The sequence below is a fragment of the Peromyscus californicus genome, unplaced genomic scaffold (assembly GCF_007827085.1).
Source record: "Peromyscus californicus insignis strain IS unplaced genomic scaffold, ASM782708v3 Scaffold_4__1_contigs__length_199733344, whole genome shotgun sequence".
NCBI classification, from domain to species: Eukaryota; Metazoa; Chordata; class Mammalia; order Rodentia; family Cricetidae; genus Peromyscus; species Peromyscus californicus.
In genome coordinates, this window is record NW_026294562.1 from 39582979 (window position 1) to 39597467 (window position 14489).

A 14489-nucleotide genomic window follows, 5' to 3' on the forward strand; every position below is an offset into this window, starting at 1 on the left:
GTTTTCCTATACAGCCCAGGCTGGCCCTGTAATGCTGCCTCAGCCTTCCATGTTTTGGGATGGTATGCATTTAACAAAAAGGTACAGAAAAACTTCGAGAGGACCAACGAGGAAAACACACTATAGAAATTCATCCCTCAGACCACTAAAGCCTTCATCGTGGAAGTGGAGAGAGGTGTCCTAGCCTGGCATGAAAGATGCTTGGCCTGACCGACTTGTTAGGAGTTCTGCTCTGACATCAGTTAGTTCAGAAAACACAGGCTGAGCAGGGAAGGGGCTTAGCTTGTTTTTATCATTTTGAGTTCTATTTTAGTGAGAGAAGCTCTGAAGCAGGGACATCTCCCATTATACACTGGGAGGAGGGCAGGGGAAACCACTGGAAGTATTTCCAGTGGAGAAGGCAAAAGAATTTCGGTCTATAGAGTAAACCCTATCTTTGACTTTGACTTTTTTTCTTGACTTCTTACTCATACTTATCATGATGACAGAGGTATTCCTAGAGGAGAATAATTAGGCAGGACAACCAAGAAAATGACAAGGGTCTGTTGACTCACTCCCTTGCTAAAGTCAGAAAATTGGTGTGTGTTGGGGGAATTGTATCTTCAGAGGAAATGGTCTAGGGTAGTGGTTCTCAACCTTCCTAATGCTGTGGCCCTTTTAATACAGTTCTTCATGTTGTGGTGACCCCCAACCACAAAATTATTGTGTTGCTACTTCATAACTGTAATTTTGCTACTGTTATGAATTGTAATATGAATGTCTGATATGAAGGATATCTAATATGTGACCCCCCCAAAAAAGGGTTGTGTTAGGGAATATTATTTTAAGGTGTGTTACTTCTGTTTATGTTGCATTGTTTAACTCTGTGAAGCTATGTTACTGTGCCTGTCTAAAATACCTGATGGTCTAATAAAGAGCTGAATGGCCAATAGCAAGGCAGGAGAAAGGATAGGCGGGGCAGGCAGGCAGAGAGAAGCTATTGAAGGAGGAATCTGGGTGGAAGAGAGAAGTAGCCAGAGAAGGAAGAGGACACCAGGGGCCAGGCACCCAGTTACACAGCAAGCCACGGAGAAAGAGAAGAAAGGTATACAGAAGTAGAGAAAGGAAAAAGTCCAGAGGCAAAAAGGTAGATAGGAAAATTTAAATTAAGGAAAGCTGGCTAGAAACAAGCCAAGCTAAGGCCAGGCATTTATAATTAAGGATAAGCCTCTGTGTGTGATTTATTTGGGAGCGGGGTGCCCCCTCCCCAAAAAAACCAACAACAGGGTTGTGACCCAGAGGTTGAGAAGGCTGAAGATGGTTTGTACAAGGCCTATCTGAGTCTCTGGTGAGTTTCTTTCCTTTCTGCCTCTAAGTTCTTGATGAGGGTTAATTTTCATAGTATTTTAATGGTGGTGGTTCTTTGCAGGGCCTATCTATCTATAAGCAAATAGAGAGGGGCTTAGCAAGGTTTGCATATTTCTGTTTTCAAGTATTTTGGTCAACATATGAAAGCAATAGGTTTTGGAATAGCATTTCTTGGGCACTTTCAATGGCTAGCTTTGCTTAATGAAAATTCCAAACAATTAAGATTTGTTAAGAATGAGTATACTGGTTGGGTGGCGGTGGTGCACACCTTTAATCCCAGCACTGGGCAGGCAGATCTCTGTGAGTTCGAGGCCAGTCTGGTCTGCAGAGTGAGTCCCAGGACAGTCAAGGTTATACCAAGAAACCCTGTCTCAATAAAACACAAACCAAGAGAAGGAAAAGAATGAGTACACTGGATAATTATAAATGGGGTAGAAGTCTGTGGATGAACTTGTGGTTTCAAAAACTTTGTGTTGTGACAGTCTTACTGACCTGGAACTTGCTATATAGACCTGGCTGGCCTGTGACTTATGCAATCCTCCTGCGTCTGCTTCCCAAATGCTGTGATTGAAGACACGCATCACCAGTGCTTTGAAGTCTTGGATTCATACTGTGGTGAATTAACTGGTATAGGGTTAAGAGCGTTTCCTTCATTTTTGAGTTAAAATACTGAAACTCAATCATTCTGACTGTGTTCTGTGTCAGAGGAGGGACAGGTGACAGAGCCGGGATCCATTAGATTCTGACCAGTGGGGATTTCCAGGCTACATGGGACGGTTGGGTGAACTACTAGAAATTTTTCTGAAGGTAAGATGGCTGTTCAATGGCTTCATCCAGAAAACATGGAGTGCGTCGACTAACTTGACAACATGAATAAATGTGTTCACTTCGTAGGTATTTGACTGTCTTTTATGGGTAGCAGTTTCTCCTTGGGGCAGGATACAGTGACAGTTAAGGAAGCCACAGTGGCCTTCCTGTGAGGGGCACAAGAGAAACAAAGGCAGGCACACCACAGCGTAAGAAAATAAAGACAACTAATGCTATGGACTATGAGGGTAAGGATATGCCTGCCCTAGTGTCTGTAAATACACAGAAGTTGAAATGAGTGCCTTGAACAAGCCACTTATGGTGATCTGTCAGTCTCATACTACATTGTTTGATAATGAATAAATTAAATGGTATACATCCACAAAATACTCATATACATAAGGTCAAAATCACTTCCTTCCCAGATTTTCAAAGAAATTAAAACTACTAGGAGTTAATATCACAAATAAATAAATAACTGGAAATAACTCCTTATGTGAGGAGAGTCAGGCATTTTTGTGGTAAAAGTTCAAAAGGTTTCCGCTGTCTTTTACTTATTGCAGAGGTAAAGAACAGTTTTCCTTATCTGGAGGCTGCTCAAAGTGTTGCAAAAAGTGAATAAAACTGAATGATGGTAAAAGGAATTTTGTGTGTGAACAGGCTGGCTCAAATTAGAAGGGAATTGTACATTTTTCTTAGAATTGAATGCTCATATCCAAAGTACATGCAAAATTAGGATTTGGCTCTGTGTTGAAAAGCAAGTTTTATTTATTTCTTTTTAAGGACCTGTTTTCTGTCAATAGGGACCAGAACAATATTGGGTCATTGGAGCTCTATGTCCATTTCATTGCAGAGTGGAGCCTTCTCCTGTGGCTGTAGGGCTTCAATATTTGACTTTACAGATTACAAAATCTGTAATTACAAAACCTGTAAAGTCAAGTAATGTATGGAGCCATTATTGGATGTGTTGTTAAAATTATCCAATGTAGGTAAAAGTCTGAGATCTGTACCACAATGCCGTTACATATTTAAACCATTTTGTGCAGTGGTGGTGATTGGTTGCCTTGGCAGTGGGCCAAAGTCAAATCTCTAACTATGGCCACTCTAAGACTCTGTCTCTCAGTTAGTGGTTCGGTTCTTCTCTAATGAAGGTTTAACTTGCTTCTTTTCTTGTCATCTAGAGGTGACCTACATTTCTTATAACTTGTCTATTAAGAGGACGAAGGAGGAAGGAGGGAGGGAGCATGATGATGTGACAGATCACTGGTGTCAGGACTGGGGAAATGGAGACATCTGGGCATATACTTTGATTAGTCTCCATAGCGACTCATTGAACAACTGTAATGACATTAGCGACTGAATGCGTCCTAGGAGCCACACACTTGGCTAACATTCTGTAAACATGCTGACTCTTAAGTCTCCCAACAATCCAGGGTGGGAGTACCAATGGTCCCTGGGAACATTTACATGATGCTGAGGCTCCAATCTTCCAGGCCACACTAACCAACCTTGTTAATAAAAGTCTTGCGTGCATATATTTTTGTAAGCAATAGACATTCGGGGATTTGGGTTTGTTTCTCACGTATGTCAGACCTTATCTTCAGTAGGAGATGGGACTGTTTTAGAGGTCATGCTTACTTGGCTTTAATGAATCTGCGAAAGGAAGAGTAGAGTTGCCCTAATTTTCCTAAACACAGAGACTTGCCCTTGAATGCCAGCACCATCTCCTGCTCTCATTGAAACAGTTACTTTGACTGTTGTCCTCTCTTGTCTTACCTAGGGAGAGACTCATCATCTCCAGGGGCTAGGAATCTTTTGCAGAGCCCAGGAAGACATGCAACATCTGGATACATTTTAGCTTTGTATTTGGTTGGGGATATTGGACTTGAAGAGCCCTCAGGGAATCCTTAATCTTCTAGTAGATTGATGTTTGTCTTACTGAGTTTGGAAAAAAAAATCAAAACGGGATCTGGATCAAAATGGAATATAACAGATTGTAGAACCCAGTGAGATTATTGTCACTCTGTTTTAAAGCTGAGATCCTGAGAAATTGGGTAAGCCACTACAGCGATGAAGCCAGGATAGAGTCCAGGTTTGTCTGCTTCTAGAGCTTGCTCCTCGCAGTCACCAGATTAGATGGTTTCCCGCAGGTCAAAAGACTAAAACAGATGGCCTGAATCAAATCTAGGTCAGAAACCAAATCTGCAACTCCCCAAGGAGATATGCTCTTGTTAGCAGAGATTTTATGAACTATGTGGATTCCAAGCGTTCTTCCCAACCTGAATTGTTTCATACAGAAATCCAGTAAACAAGTATTTATTGAATATCTGCTATGTATATACTGTGGCACTATGCACAATTAGGCCTGAGTGAGTATAGGGAAAATGGAATAATGGATAAAATGTGGATTTGGTTCTTAAGAGCTTATATAGAATGTTTATATATATCTATATGTAAATATAGATATTATATATGAATATATGACAATGGAGATAAGAGTTATAAAATGGGTGTTAAGAGTTAAATGTATTCCAGGTGTGTGTGTGTGTGTGTGTGTGTGTGTGTGTGTGTGTGTGTGTGTGTATGAGAGGGAGAGAGAGACAGACAGGAGAGGGGGGCAAGAAGAGAAGGACGGGGAGAATGAGGGAGAATCTGGTGTTGAATATGGTAAGTAAGAGTGCTCCACATATGAAAACATGTAGGGAACTGGGAAATAAAAACAAGAAGGTCAGGTCACTTTGGTTGTCAGGAAGCATTCATAAAGAGTGAATGGGTTTTCAGACTGAACTGCAGGAAAACATCACCATAGTTTATATTCAAATAAGTGATATGATTCTCTCTGTGTGTCAGCAAGGAGAGTCTGCATTATTCTAGCAAGGAGCCAGCACAACTCCAACTGTTGGTGAACTTCTATTAATGGCTTGTTTTTCTGTGGCTGAGAAGTTCAGAATGGCTTTAGTTTCACAAGGTTGTTGAAGAGCAAAAACATACAGAGTGTGCCTGGTATGCAAAACCTTACACACTCTCTAGTCTTATGGAAATTTACCAGTCCATGCAGTGTATAGGTAAGGATAGTGGATCCCAGACCAGGCTTCCACAGAGCAGCAACAGTCAAAGCAAGGAAGAGTGAGGGTACGAGCAAGGAGGTAGAATGTGGATGATAAGAATAGATGTTTGTGCATTGACACCTAGTCTTAAGGCAGCAGAAGTTATACTAGCAAACAAAAGGAAAAAAAAAAGCACAAATCAACCTTTGATAAACATCAGCTTATGGAGCGGGGAAGGAAAGGGAGGAAAATGGAAAGTGAAGGTGAATTTAAGAAGTACAAAGAAAATGGAAAATTGAGAGTCTAAATTAGACCCACAGGAGAGTTTCACAGGGAAGAGAAAATTGAATGCCAAGAACTTCAAAGAAGGGTCTGAAAAGGAGACAAAGTGGTGACCTAATGTCCCTGCTTCCATTTACTCCATTGGCACATTGATTTTTAACTTTATGTTTTTGGGAACTTCATACATGAACACCATAGCTACATCACTCTTGACCCTCCTTCCTGCCTCTTATCGGCACATATTGTGTTTCCTTGTCTTTCTTCTATGTTCTACAAGGGAGACTATGATGCTGATGAAGTATTACAGCTTCAGCTGCTATGAGTAGACTACTGACCTAAACCATCTGTTGAGCTTATCTGATTGTGTATCCATTATGTTCTAAGTTAAAGGTAGATATAATGTACCCTTCCCCACCCCATACTGCTCTTTTCCATGTTTATTAGCAGATGACTCTAGGATTGCTGTGCTGAATATTGGTGACCTGCCCCCCATGTTTCATATATTGAATCTTAGTCACAGACATGATGGTGTCACCAAGTGTGGTGCTTGTGAACTTACTAGGTCATCAAAGCTTCATCCTCATGAATGGGATTAGCATCCTCAGAAATGTGTTCTGAAGAAGCTTGCTTGTCCCTTCCGTCTAATGGAGGCTCAGCAAGAAGCCATCATCTATGAAAAAGTCCTTCCCAGATGGTACCCGCTTCTGGTACTCGCTCTGAAATTTACCACCTTCCAGAACTTTGGGCAATAAACTTTGTTTATTAGCTACTTAAGTGCAGTTGAAATTGACCAAGAGTGGATAGTAGTCCTTAGATACTTTTTAACTGATAAAGTTTAAGGAAAAATTGGTTCACTTTTATTCCTGTCTATCCTAATTTGATAAACTGGATAAGTGCCCCAATACCATTTCAGTGTTTATTGATTTTAGAACCATTGTTGCAAATGAGAACTGACTATAAGGAAGTAAGTGGGACAGCCATGCTCCCAAGTTATAAAGGCTGTGAAGTGCATCATAGAGCCTCTCAAATACTCAGAAAAAATGTTAAATTTTATCATCAGCAATAACTAAGAGATTCCCATTCCCCTTTTAGCTTCAAGCCACCAGATCTCCAATAAGTCTCAATATACAACTGAAAGGCAAAACAAGCTATTCTCAAAACTGTAGGTTAGGGGTAAGAAATAATAGTGGCATAATTACTACAATTCTTGTAGCTTTCAACCAAAATCATGTGATGAAATAGGAAAACTGCATAGTCGTCTAGATTTCAAGATATGAATATAATTCAGATTCCCCCTACCCTGTAATAACTCCTAATCAAGTAGTACTAGGAAGTCATCTTGGACAAAGCAATAAATGAGTTTTAAGTCATTAGTCTTTTATTTATTTTTATCTTCCAACATAAATGTGGAGTCACACTTTGTTTTTATGGGGAAATCTGATGTATGAATACTTTGAGAGAAATGGCATGAGCAAGATGTATTTATTCCTGATATAGACTCAATGGGTCATTATTAAAATCAACCTTACAGGCTCACTCTCCGGCCACTGCAGTCAGGTATCTCATTTAAAACACGGGCTGTTTAATCCAGGCTATGACAAAGACAGCTAGAGGGTACACAGGGTAAATGGTGTAAGGGACCCCATGTAAGCTATGATGCAGAACAGCTTCCACCATGAGCAGCTTAGAAACAGGCTCCAAGGCAATTGTAATCTAGTCTCTGTTCTTTCATGTTGAAATTGTACTTAACAGTTATGAGATGTCACAACTAGATGCTCTCAAGTGCATATGATTTGAACAAGTGGAAATGACAGCAGAAAGAATGGTTTGTTTTGATTAAGGGAACTGGGGAGAACGTAAGGGAACGGGATGGTCGAACTGGAACAGGGACGGAGTAGGAGAGCAATGAAAGAGATACCATGATAAAGGGAGACATCATAGGGACAGGGTGAAACCAGGTGCTGGGGAAATTCCCAGGAATCCACAGGATGACCCCAGCTTAGACTACTAGCAATAGTGGTGAGGGTACCTGAACTGGCCTACCCCAGTAATCAGATTAGTGAATACCCTGTTATCATACAGCCTTCATCCAGTAACTGATGGAAGCAGATGCAGAGATCCAGAGCCAAGCACTAGGCCATGCTCCAGGAGTCCAGTCGAAGAGAGAGAAGAGGGATTCCACGAGCAAGGGGCATCAAGATTATGATGGGGAAACCTACAGAGACAACCACACCAAGCTAGTGGGAACTCATGAACTTTAGACCAACACCTGTAGAGCCTCCATGGGACTGGACTAGGCCCTCTGCATAATTGAGACAGTTGTGTAGATTGATCTGCTTAAGGGGCCCCATCCCTGGTGCATGAGCAGGCTTTTTAGAGCCCAGTACCTATGGTGGGACATCTTGCACAGCCTTGATACAGGGGGAGGGGCTTGGACCTGCCTCTACTGAATATACCAGGCTCTGCTGACTCTCCATGGCAGGCCTTACCTTGCCTAAGGAGGGAATGAGGGGGTGGGCTGGGGAAGGGGAAGGCTGAAAGGGCAGGAAGAGGGAAGAGAGGGGGATCTATGGTTGGTATGTAAAATGAATAAAAAATTTAATAAAAAAGTGAAAAAAAAACCAAAACAAAAAGGGAAATGGGAACTTGGGAAGCCTGGATTACCTGATGGAAGGAAGGGTGGTAAAGGGAAGTGATCATGTGGTAATGAGATGCCCAGAATAAGAAGGTACATTAGTTTGGACATAATGAAGGTAGCCAAGCAAGGGGATGACAAAATCTGAACCGAGCTCCCAAAAGATGAGGGTAGGAGCAGTGTGTAGAAAGCTTAAAGGAGAAGAGAAAGGCTCTCTTCCAAGATCAGGAGAAACAATCCACATAGTCCTAATGAAGGAAAACGAGAACGGTGGCTACTGGAATCGGGCAAAGCAGCCAGACACCAGACAGTGTTGCCAAAGGAACACCAAGACTGCCTGGCGATGCTTGGCTGGGGTGGCAGAGCTGGGGGAGAAAGGGAGGGCCTGAAACTCACAGGACCGAGGAAACACTGAGAGCAGGAGGGTGGGGTGTCGTGGAGATGCAGGAGTGGGCATCTGAGGGAGCTGGGGAGATGCTTCTAGACATTAAAATTTGCAGTAACAATGGGAAACCAAGTCAGGCATCCAAAGCAAGATTCAGTTATGCTTCTGGTGACAAGGAGAGAGAGGTGAAGGCCAGAAACACAGTTTTACAAATAACATCCAAACAGGTTATTGTTGAAGCCAGCAAGAGGTGTGAGTTATTATCAAGAAAAAGGGGCGCTATGTTGAAATACTTAAAGGAGGCTCAGCAGATGAGACTGTCTCATTGACTAAATAAAATGTAAAAGAAGTTTATTTAGGGCCAACAGCTCAGAGTACATGCTAATAGGCCAAGTTTACTAGATTAGCTCTATTTAAATATTAAAATGAAAGCTATGTATCATGAGAAATGCACCTAACAGTAAGGTATAGAAAGATTGGAAATGAAAAAAAAAAAAAAAAGGAAAGGAAGCTTTCATTTTCCAGGAAAGTATGAACGGAGAGAAGCTGATGTAATTGTATTAATACCAGATGAGCTGAAATGCAAGGCCATTGTCAGGAATGAATGAGGTTGTTGAAGAATGGCAGGCAATGATTCACTAGGAAATATAGCCAATCGTAAAATCTTATGAGCCTAGGAACACAATCTCCAAACACATAAAGGAAAAATTTGACAGAGTTTCAAGGAGAAATTGATGCAATCTCCCATGGTAGAAGGTTTGAAATTCTCTTAAAAATGACACAAAGCAAAAATAACGAAACTTCACATGGTGTGGCTTCAATGGGTGAAAGCCACGAGAAAGGGAAGGGATAGAGGAGAAGAAATAGATGTTTGAGGATGAGAGGAAAATGGAGCCACCGAAGGGCTGGCAAAGTGGGAATAAAGGTGGAACCCCACAAATAGAGCAACAAAGAAGGTTATTGTTAAAAAAAATGCTTCCTAGAGCAAGATCACAGAGGAAGTATGATGTGAGGGTGTTGTGTGGTCTATGTTGGGAGAACCATCTTAGAATACCCTGATACCAGATAAAAAGGAAGAAACATAGATCAGGCTATTTTGCGATGGAGGGGAAACAAGTGGGTAAGTTTATGGCCTTGATTTCTCTCAAAAGCAGGCCTCTGCTGAATACGAGGGGGATGAGTCATCAATACATTTGCTGTTCCTATCTAGTAGTGCAGTTTTGGCAATACAACTTTAAAATTCACGTGTGAGCAGAGGGCAAACTAGCCAGCGATACTGGAGAGGGCTGGTTTCTAGGGAGGATAGTATTTTCTTACAAGATGACAGGTTTTGGATAAGCAGAGGAGAAATGAATTTCAAGAACTCTATGAAACTAGGAGAATGTACAGTACCTCTGAGATGATGCCAAGCAGGGCTGCCTCACCTGCTGGAAACATCGACAGACCCATCTAAATAGGTGTTCCTAGTGATGCCCTTTACTGTGTGAGTTAATTGGCTGTGGTGAGGAGAAGGATGTTGCATTAGCCATAGAACCGGGAGCCTTAGCTGAATTGGTTAGATTTGCCTAAGAAAATATCTCATGGAGCTTTTAAAAGACAATCAAAGGGCAGCTGAAGGATAAGAAGGAAGAGGAATTTCACCTTGCAGTGTCTTTTTGCTCTCTATGCCATGTGCCTGGTGAGTGGGGATTACTTTACACCAAGACCCTCCCCACTGGTTCTTCTGGATTGTATGCAGATGCCTTTCCTGAGTGAGGTGATACCCCAATTTACTCCTCTGCTTTTACAAAAAGAGAAATTCCTACCTTCTGTTCCCCTCTTTTGTAAAGCATCTAGTGCTGTCCACACTGTCCCTCCGAAATGGAAATTATTTAAATTAAGTATGACTTTATGAATCCTTAACATTTCTGCCCATATGTGGAGAGATGAGCACTTATTGCTTGCTCAGAATACATTTCCTTAGCCTGGAGCTGGGAGGGTGTCCCATTTCTTAATTTGCCTAGAAATGCACTCAACCTTTTCCTTGGGGTTCATAATGAAATGACAATGATCCAGCAGGATCCTACAGGGCAGTCTCATAAAATACCCTGACAAGTCTATCCAGTATCATTTACTTTTATAACCTCTAATGGCTCCTAGAAATTTTGCTAGAATTGCCTTTCTAGGAAATTCCAAGGCTACTGAAAATTCCAGTCATGGTGAGGGTTCATCATTAGCTTTGGCCTCAGCATCTAACTACTATCAGAACTCAGAAGAAAATCTCCTCATCTCATAGAAGGAACAAGCACAATAGTCTCATGGCCATGGACTCTAATTGCTTGTTTGGCAGGGTATGTACTTGGGCATGTAGATATTCAGGAATTAGAGGTGTCTCCAGTTTCTCTGTTGTCACCCCAAGCCTAGAAGCTTCTAGAAGCCTTGATTGACAAGGGTGTGTGGATGTCTTCTATGAATGCCCTGCTTCCTGAACCTGTTATTTCATCTAAACATTTGGTTGCCTTCATCACCAGCTCAATTGGCCTTTGTTTCCTGAGAGCCTGATGGGAATCTTCCCAGAGTGATTTACTCTGATGATTTGGATGCGACAATTGCTGAATAAAAATACTTTCCACACTGACTGACCATCACTGGTTTTACATCTCATTACTCATCAAGTGAGCCTGAACATTCTCAAGTGAAAGGTAAAGGTACCATTTTTTTCCTCCTACGGGAGAGTTGTAAAGATCACTTGTGTTCATAGACAGGAAGACTCAGCTCTCTGCCCGGCATATATTAAAGGCTCCCTAGTGTTAGCTCATGCTGTCTCTCTTCACCCTTCCAGAGTGTCTCTGGTATCTCCACATCTGGAAGACACTTTGAACTGATGTAAGACACGTTTAAGCAGCATCTCAATAGCACTACAGGAACCTTACACCGATGTTCCAGAGCTTCTAAGGTACTCAATCGATTGTCCATCTGTTCTACTTAACATATTAACATGGATGTTTTCTTACTAGATGTGTAGTGACAAGAAACACCCAGTGACTGTCAGTTTACAAGCAAAGTGGAACCCCATCCCTAAGAGAGGCTCAACTGAACATTCCCAGGAGGAAACTAATTTTATATTCTCCTTGGCTCATTTGGTTGAGATAATCTGAAGCATTTAGGTGAACCCAAAACAAGAAAAACGCAGGAAACTTGGCTACACATACTACACACACTTCATTAGAGGCAACACCAGAAAAATCCATCAGTGCTGGAGCCAGTGGCACCTCTGGAGAACTGTGAAAGCAAGGCTGGGAGGAGAAAAGGGCACAGGGTTGAAGCAAGCATTTGGAAGCATGGAGAGTGCCCTGCCACCTACGGGGCTGACATACCAGTTCCTTCTTCTTCATGCATTCCATGAGGATGATGAACAGGTGCTGAGCTTGGGTGCGAGTGTACGTGAAGGTCTTCTGTATTGTCACCAATAGCTGGTCCCTTAGAGATTCATTGATAAGTCTGCAATGCAAACCAAGATCAGTCAGGTCAACACAACTCCTGTTCAGTGTGTGTGTGTGTAGTGTAGTTTATCTTAATTTACATATAATTGCTCATAGTTGATAGGGTGATGTTTCAATATACTAGACACTATGGACTAATAAAATCATCAAGGTATTTACTGCATCCAGCATTTTATACATTTATCATTTCTTTGAGGTGATAACACTCAAACTCTCCCTTCTAGCTATTTCAAAACACCCAGCACAGTATTCTTTACCATAGCCACCCCACAGTGAAGTTGGAACATTATAGAACACGAGAGAGCATTGGGGATTTATTTTTAATCAGAGTTACTTCTTCCTGTGGTTTTCCCACAACAGCTGTTTTGAATGTGTCAATTTACAAAGCAGTGCATTTGAAAATAAATTCATGCCTCAGAACCTCACAGGGTGAATAGGAAGTGGCCTTAGTTGTTTGCTGCCATTTCCCCTTTCCCATAGTCACGTGTTCAGTGCCTGCTACCTCAAGTTCTGCTATTAAAGATGCCTTCAATTGTGTTTGCTACATCTAGGAAAGGATTTGCTGTGTCGTTTCCCCACAAACTGTAATTTATAACTAATTATGGGAAGAAAAGTTACATCTCAGCAATGTATTTTTCAGCATCCATATGTGGTGATATTATGTTCCCAATATATTGTGTACCCTAATAAACTTATCTGGGGGTCAGAGAACAGAACAGCCACAATCTTAAACATAGAGGTTAGGCAATGGTAGCACACACACCTTTAATCCTAGCATTCTGGAGAGAGAGATCCATCTGGATCTCTGTGAGTTCAAAGCCACACTGGAAACAGCCAGGCATGGTGACTCATGCCTTTAATCCCAGGAAGTGATGACAGGAAGCAGAAAGGTATATAAGGCATGAGGACCAGGAACTAGAGCCTGTTAAGCTTTTAGGCTTCTAACAGCAGTTCAGCTGAGATCCATTCGGATGAGGACTCAGAGGCTTCCAGTTTGAGGAAACAAGATCGCCTAAGGAGTTGGCAAGGTGAGGTTAGCTGTGGCCTGTTCTGTCTCTCTGATCTTTCAGCATCCACCCCAATACCTGACCCTGAGGTTTTTTTTTTTTATTAATAAGACCCTTTAAGATTCATGTTACATCAATGTAATATGTGGACATCAGTAAAATGCTTATTGTACAAACATGAAGACTGGCGTGTGATCCCCAGGATCCCTGTAGAAGCCAGGTGTGACACACACCATCACCCAGGAGGCAGACATGGAAGAATCTGGGGGTCCCTGGCTATCTAGCTAGCCTAATCAGCGAGTCCCAGGTCCCAGTGTGAGACTGTTTAAGAAAATGAAGGTGGATGGCTCCTGAGGAGTGACACTCCAGGCTGACCTCTGGCTTCCACATACATGTATACACAGACACATATGTGCACATGTATTCCCCCAGAGAAACAGGCACATACCCCCAAGTGGAAATAGGAGTTAGGTTGCTACCTTAAGAGCTTTAAATGTTTTTTTTTTAATTAAAAGAAGGTTTTTGTTTTCTAGTGAGCCAAAGTCTGATTCATAGGAAGCAGCATTCCTAAAGCCTAGTACTGTTTACTTCAGTGTATCTCGTCGGTGCACATTTAGGTCTCAGCACTAATTTTTAACTCCTCTCACTAGCCTGGTGAGAGGGGCATCTGCCAGTCACCAAATGGCAAGGGCATCAAAACATATTTTGCTACGAAGCAATAGCTGTTCAAAACCGGAAGGATAAAAACTCTTTCCCACTCTCTAGGACAGTGGTAAAATAGTATTTTCTGCCTGTCACTTGTACATTTTATACATGACACATTGCTTTCATTACTGAAGTATCAGCAGCTCCTAGATAAGATAGAATATTATTTCATTTTATGCTGGCAGGAATCCTGAAGGCAAGAGATTTGTTTAATTTTACAGGCATAGATTTTAACCAGGCTGAGCCAAAAACAGATCCACACAGCCCATAAGGCATGCCAGAAACAGAATACCACCCAGTTCCCTTTCATGCCACCTTGCTGCCTCTCTCTGCAGCTTGGGCTTCACAATGTTGCCTCCCTTCAGTGCTGTGGCCACTACAGCAGACAGTTGAGATTTCCTTCCACTGGGAAGCAAGACAAGAATCTTGAGGATGCCTTTCTATCGGGGTTCGCAGGAGCACAGAAGGTTGTTCATTGTAGTATCCTTACTTTGAAAAATGTCTAAGCCCAGGGATCCTGAAAGTCCTTTGTCTGAGGATCAGAAGGTTGGATCACCTCACATTCACTCCTCACTCAGGAAGAACAGTGTCGAAGAACATGCATGCTTAGAGAAAAGCGAGTTCAGGTGAGGGTGAGAAAGGAAATCCCAAATGTTCTTTTAAGGTTAAGTGATTCTGTATCACTCCATGGCCTTAGCATCAAATCAGCTTGAAATCATCCCATCCATCCATCCATCCATCCATCCATCCATCCATCCATCCATCCACCCATCTATCCATTTACTCACCCAC

General features: G+C 41.9%; 1 protein-coding gene across 28 annotated transcripts in view; it reads right to left on the reverse strand.

Annotated features, from left to right (window-relative positions):
* Trpm3 (transient receptor potential cation channel subfamily M member 3) overlaps positions 1-14489 on the reverse strand; it is an 859806-nt gene that overhangs the window by 176321 nt on the left and 668996 nt on the right. For all 28 annotated transcript variants that reach the window (XM_052762651.1, XM_052762653.1, XM_052762659.1 and 25 more), the window contains one exon: positions 11860-11983. In XM_052762651.1, coding sequence (XP_052618611.1) covers positions 11860-11983 — 124 coding nt within the window. The remainder of the gene's footprint in view (positions 1-11859; positions 11984-14489) is intronic.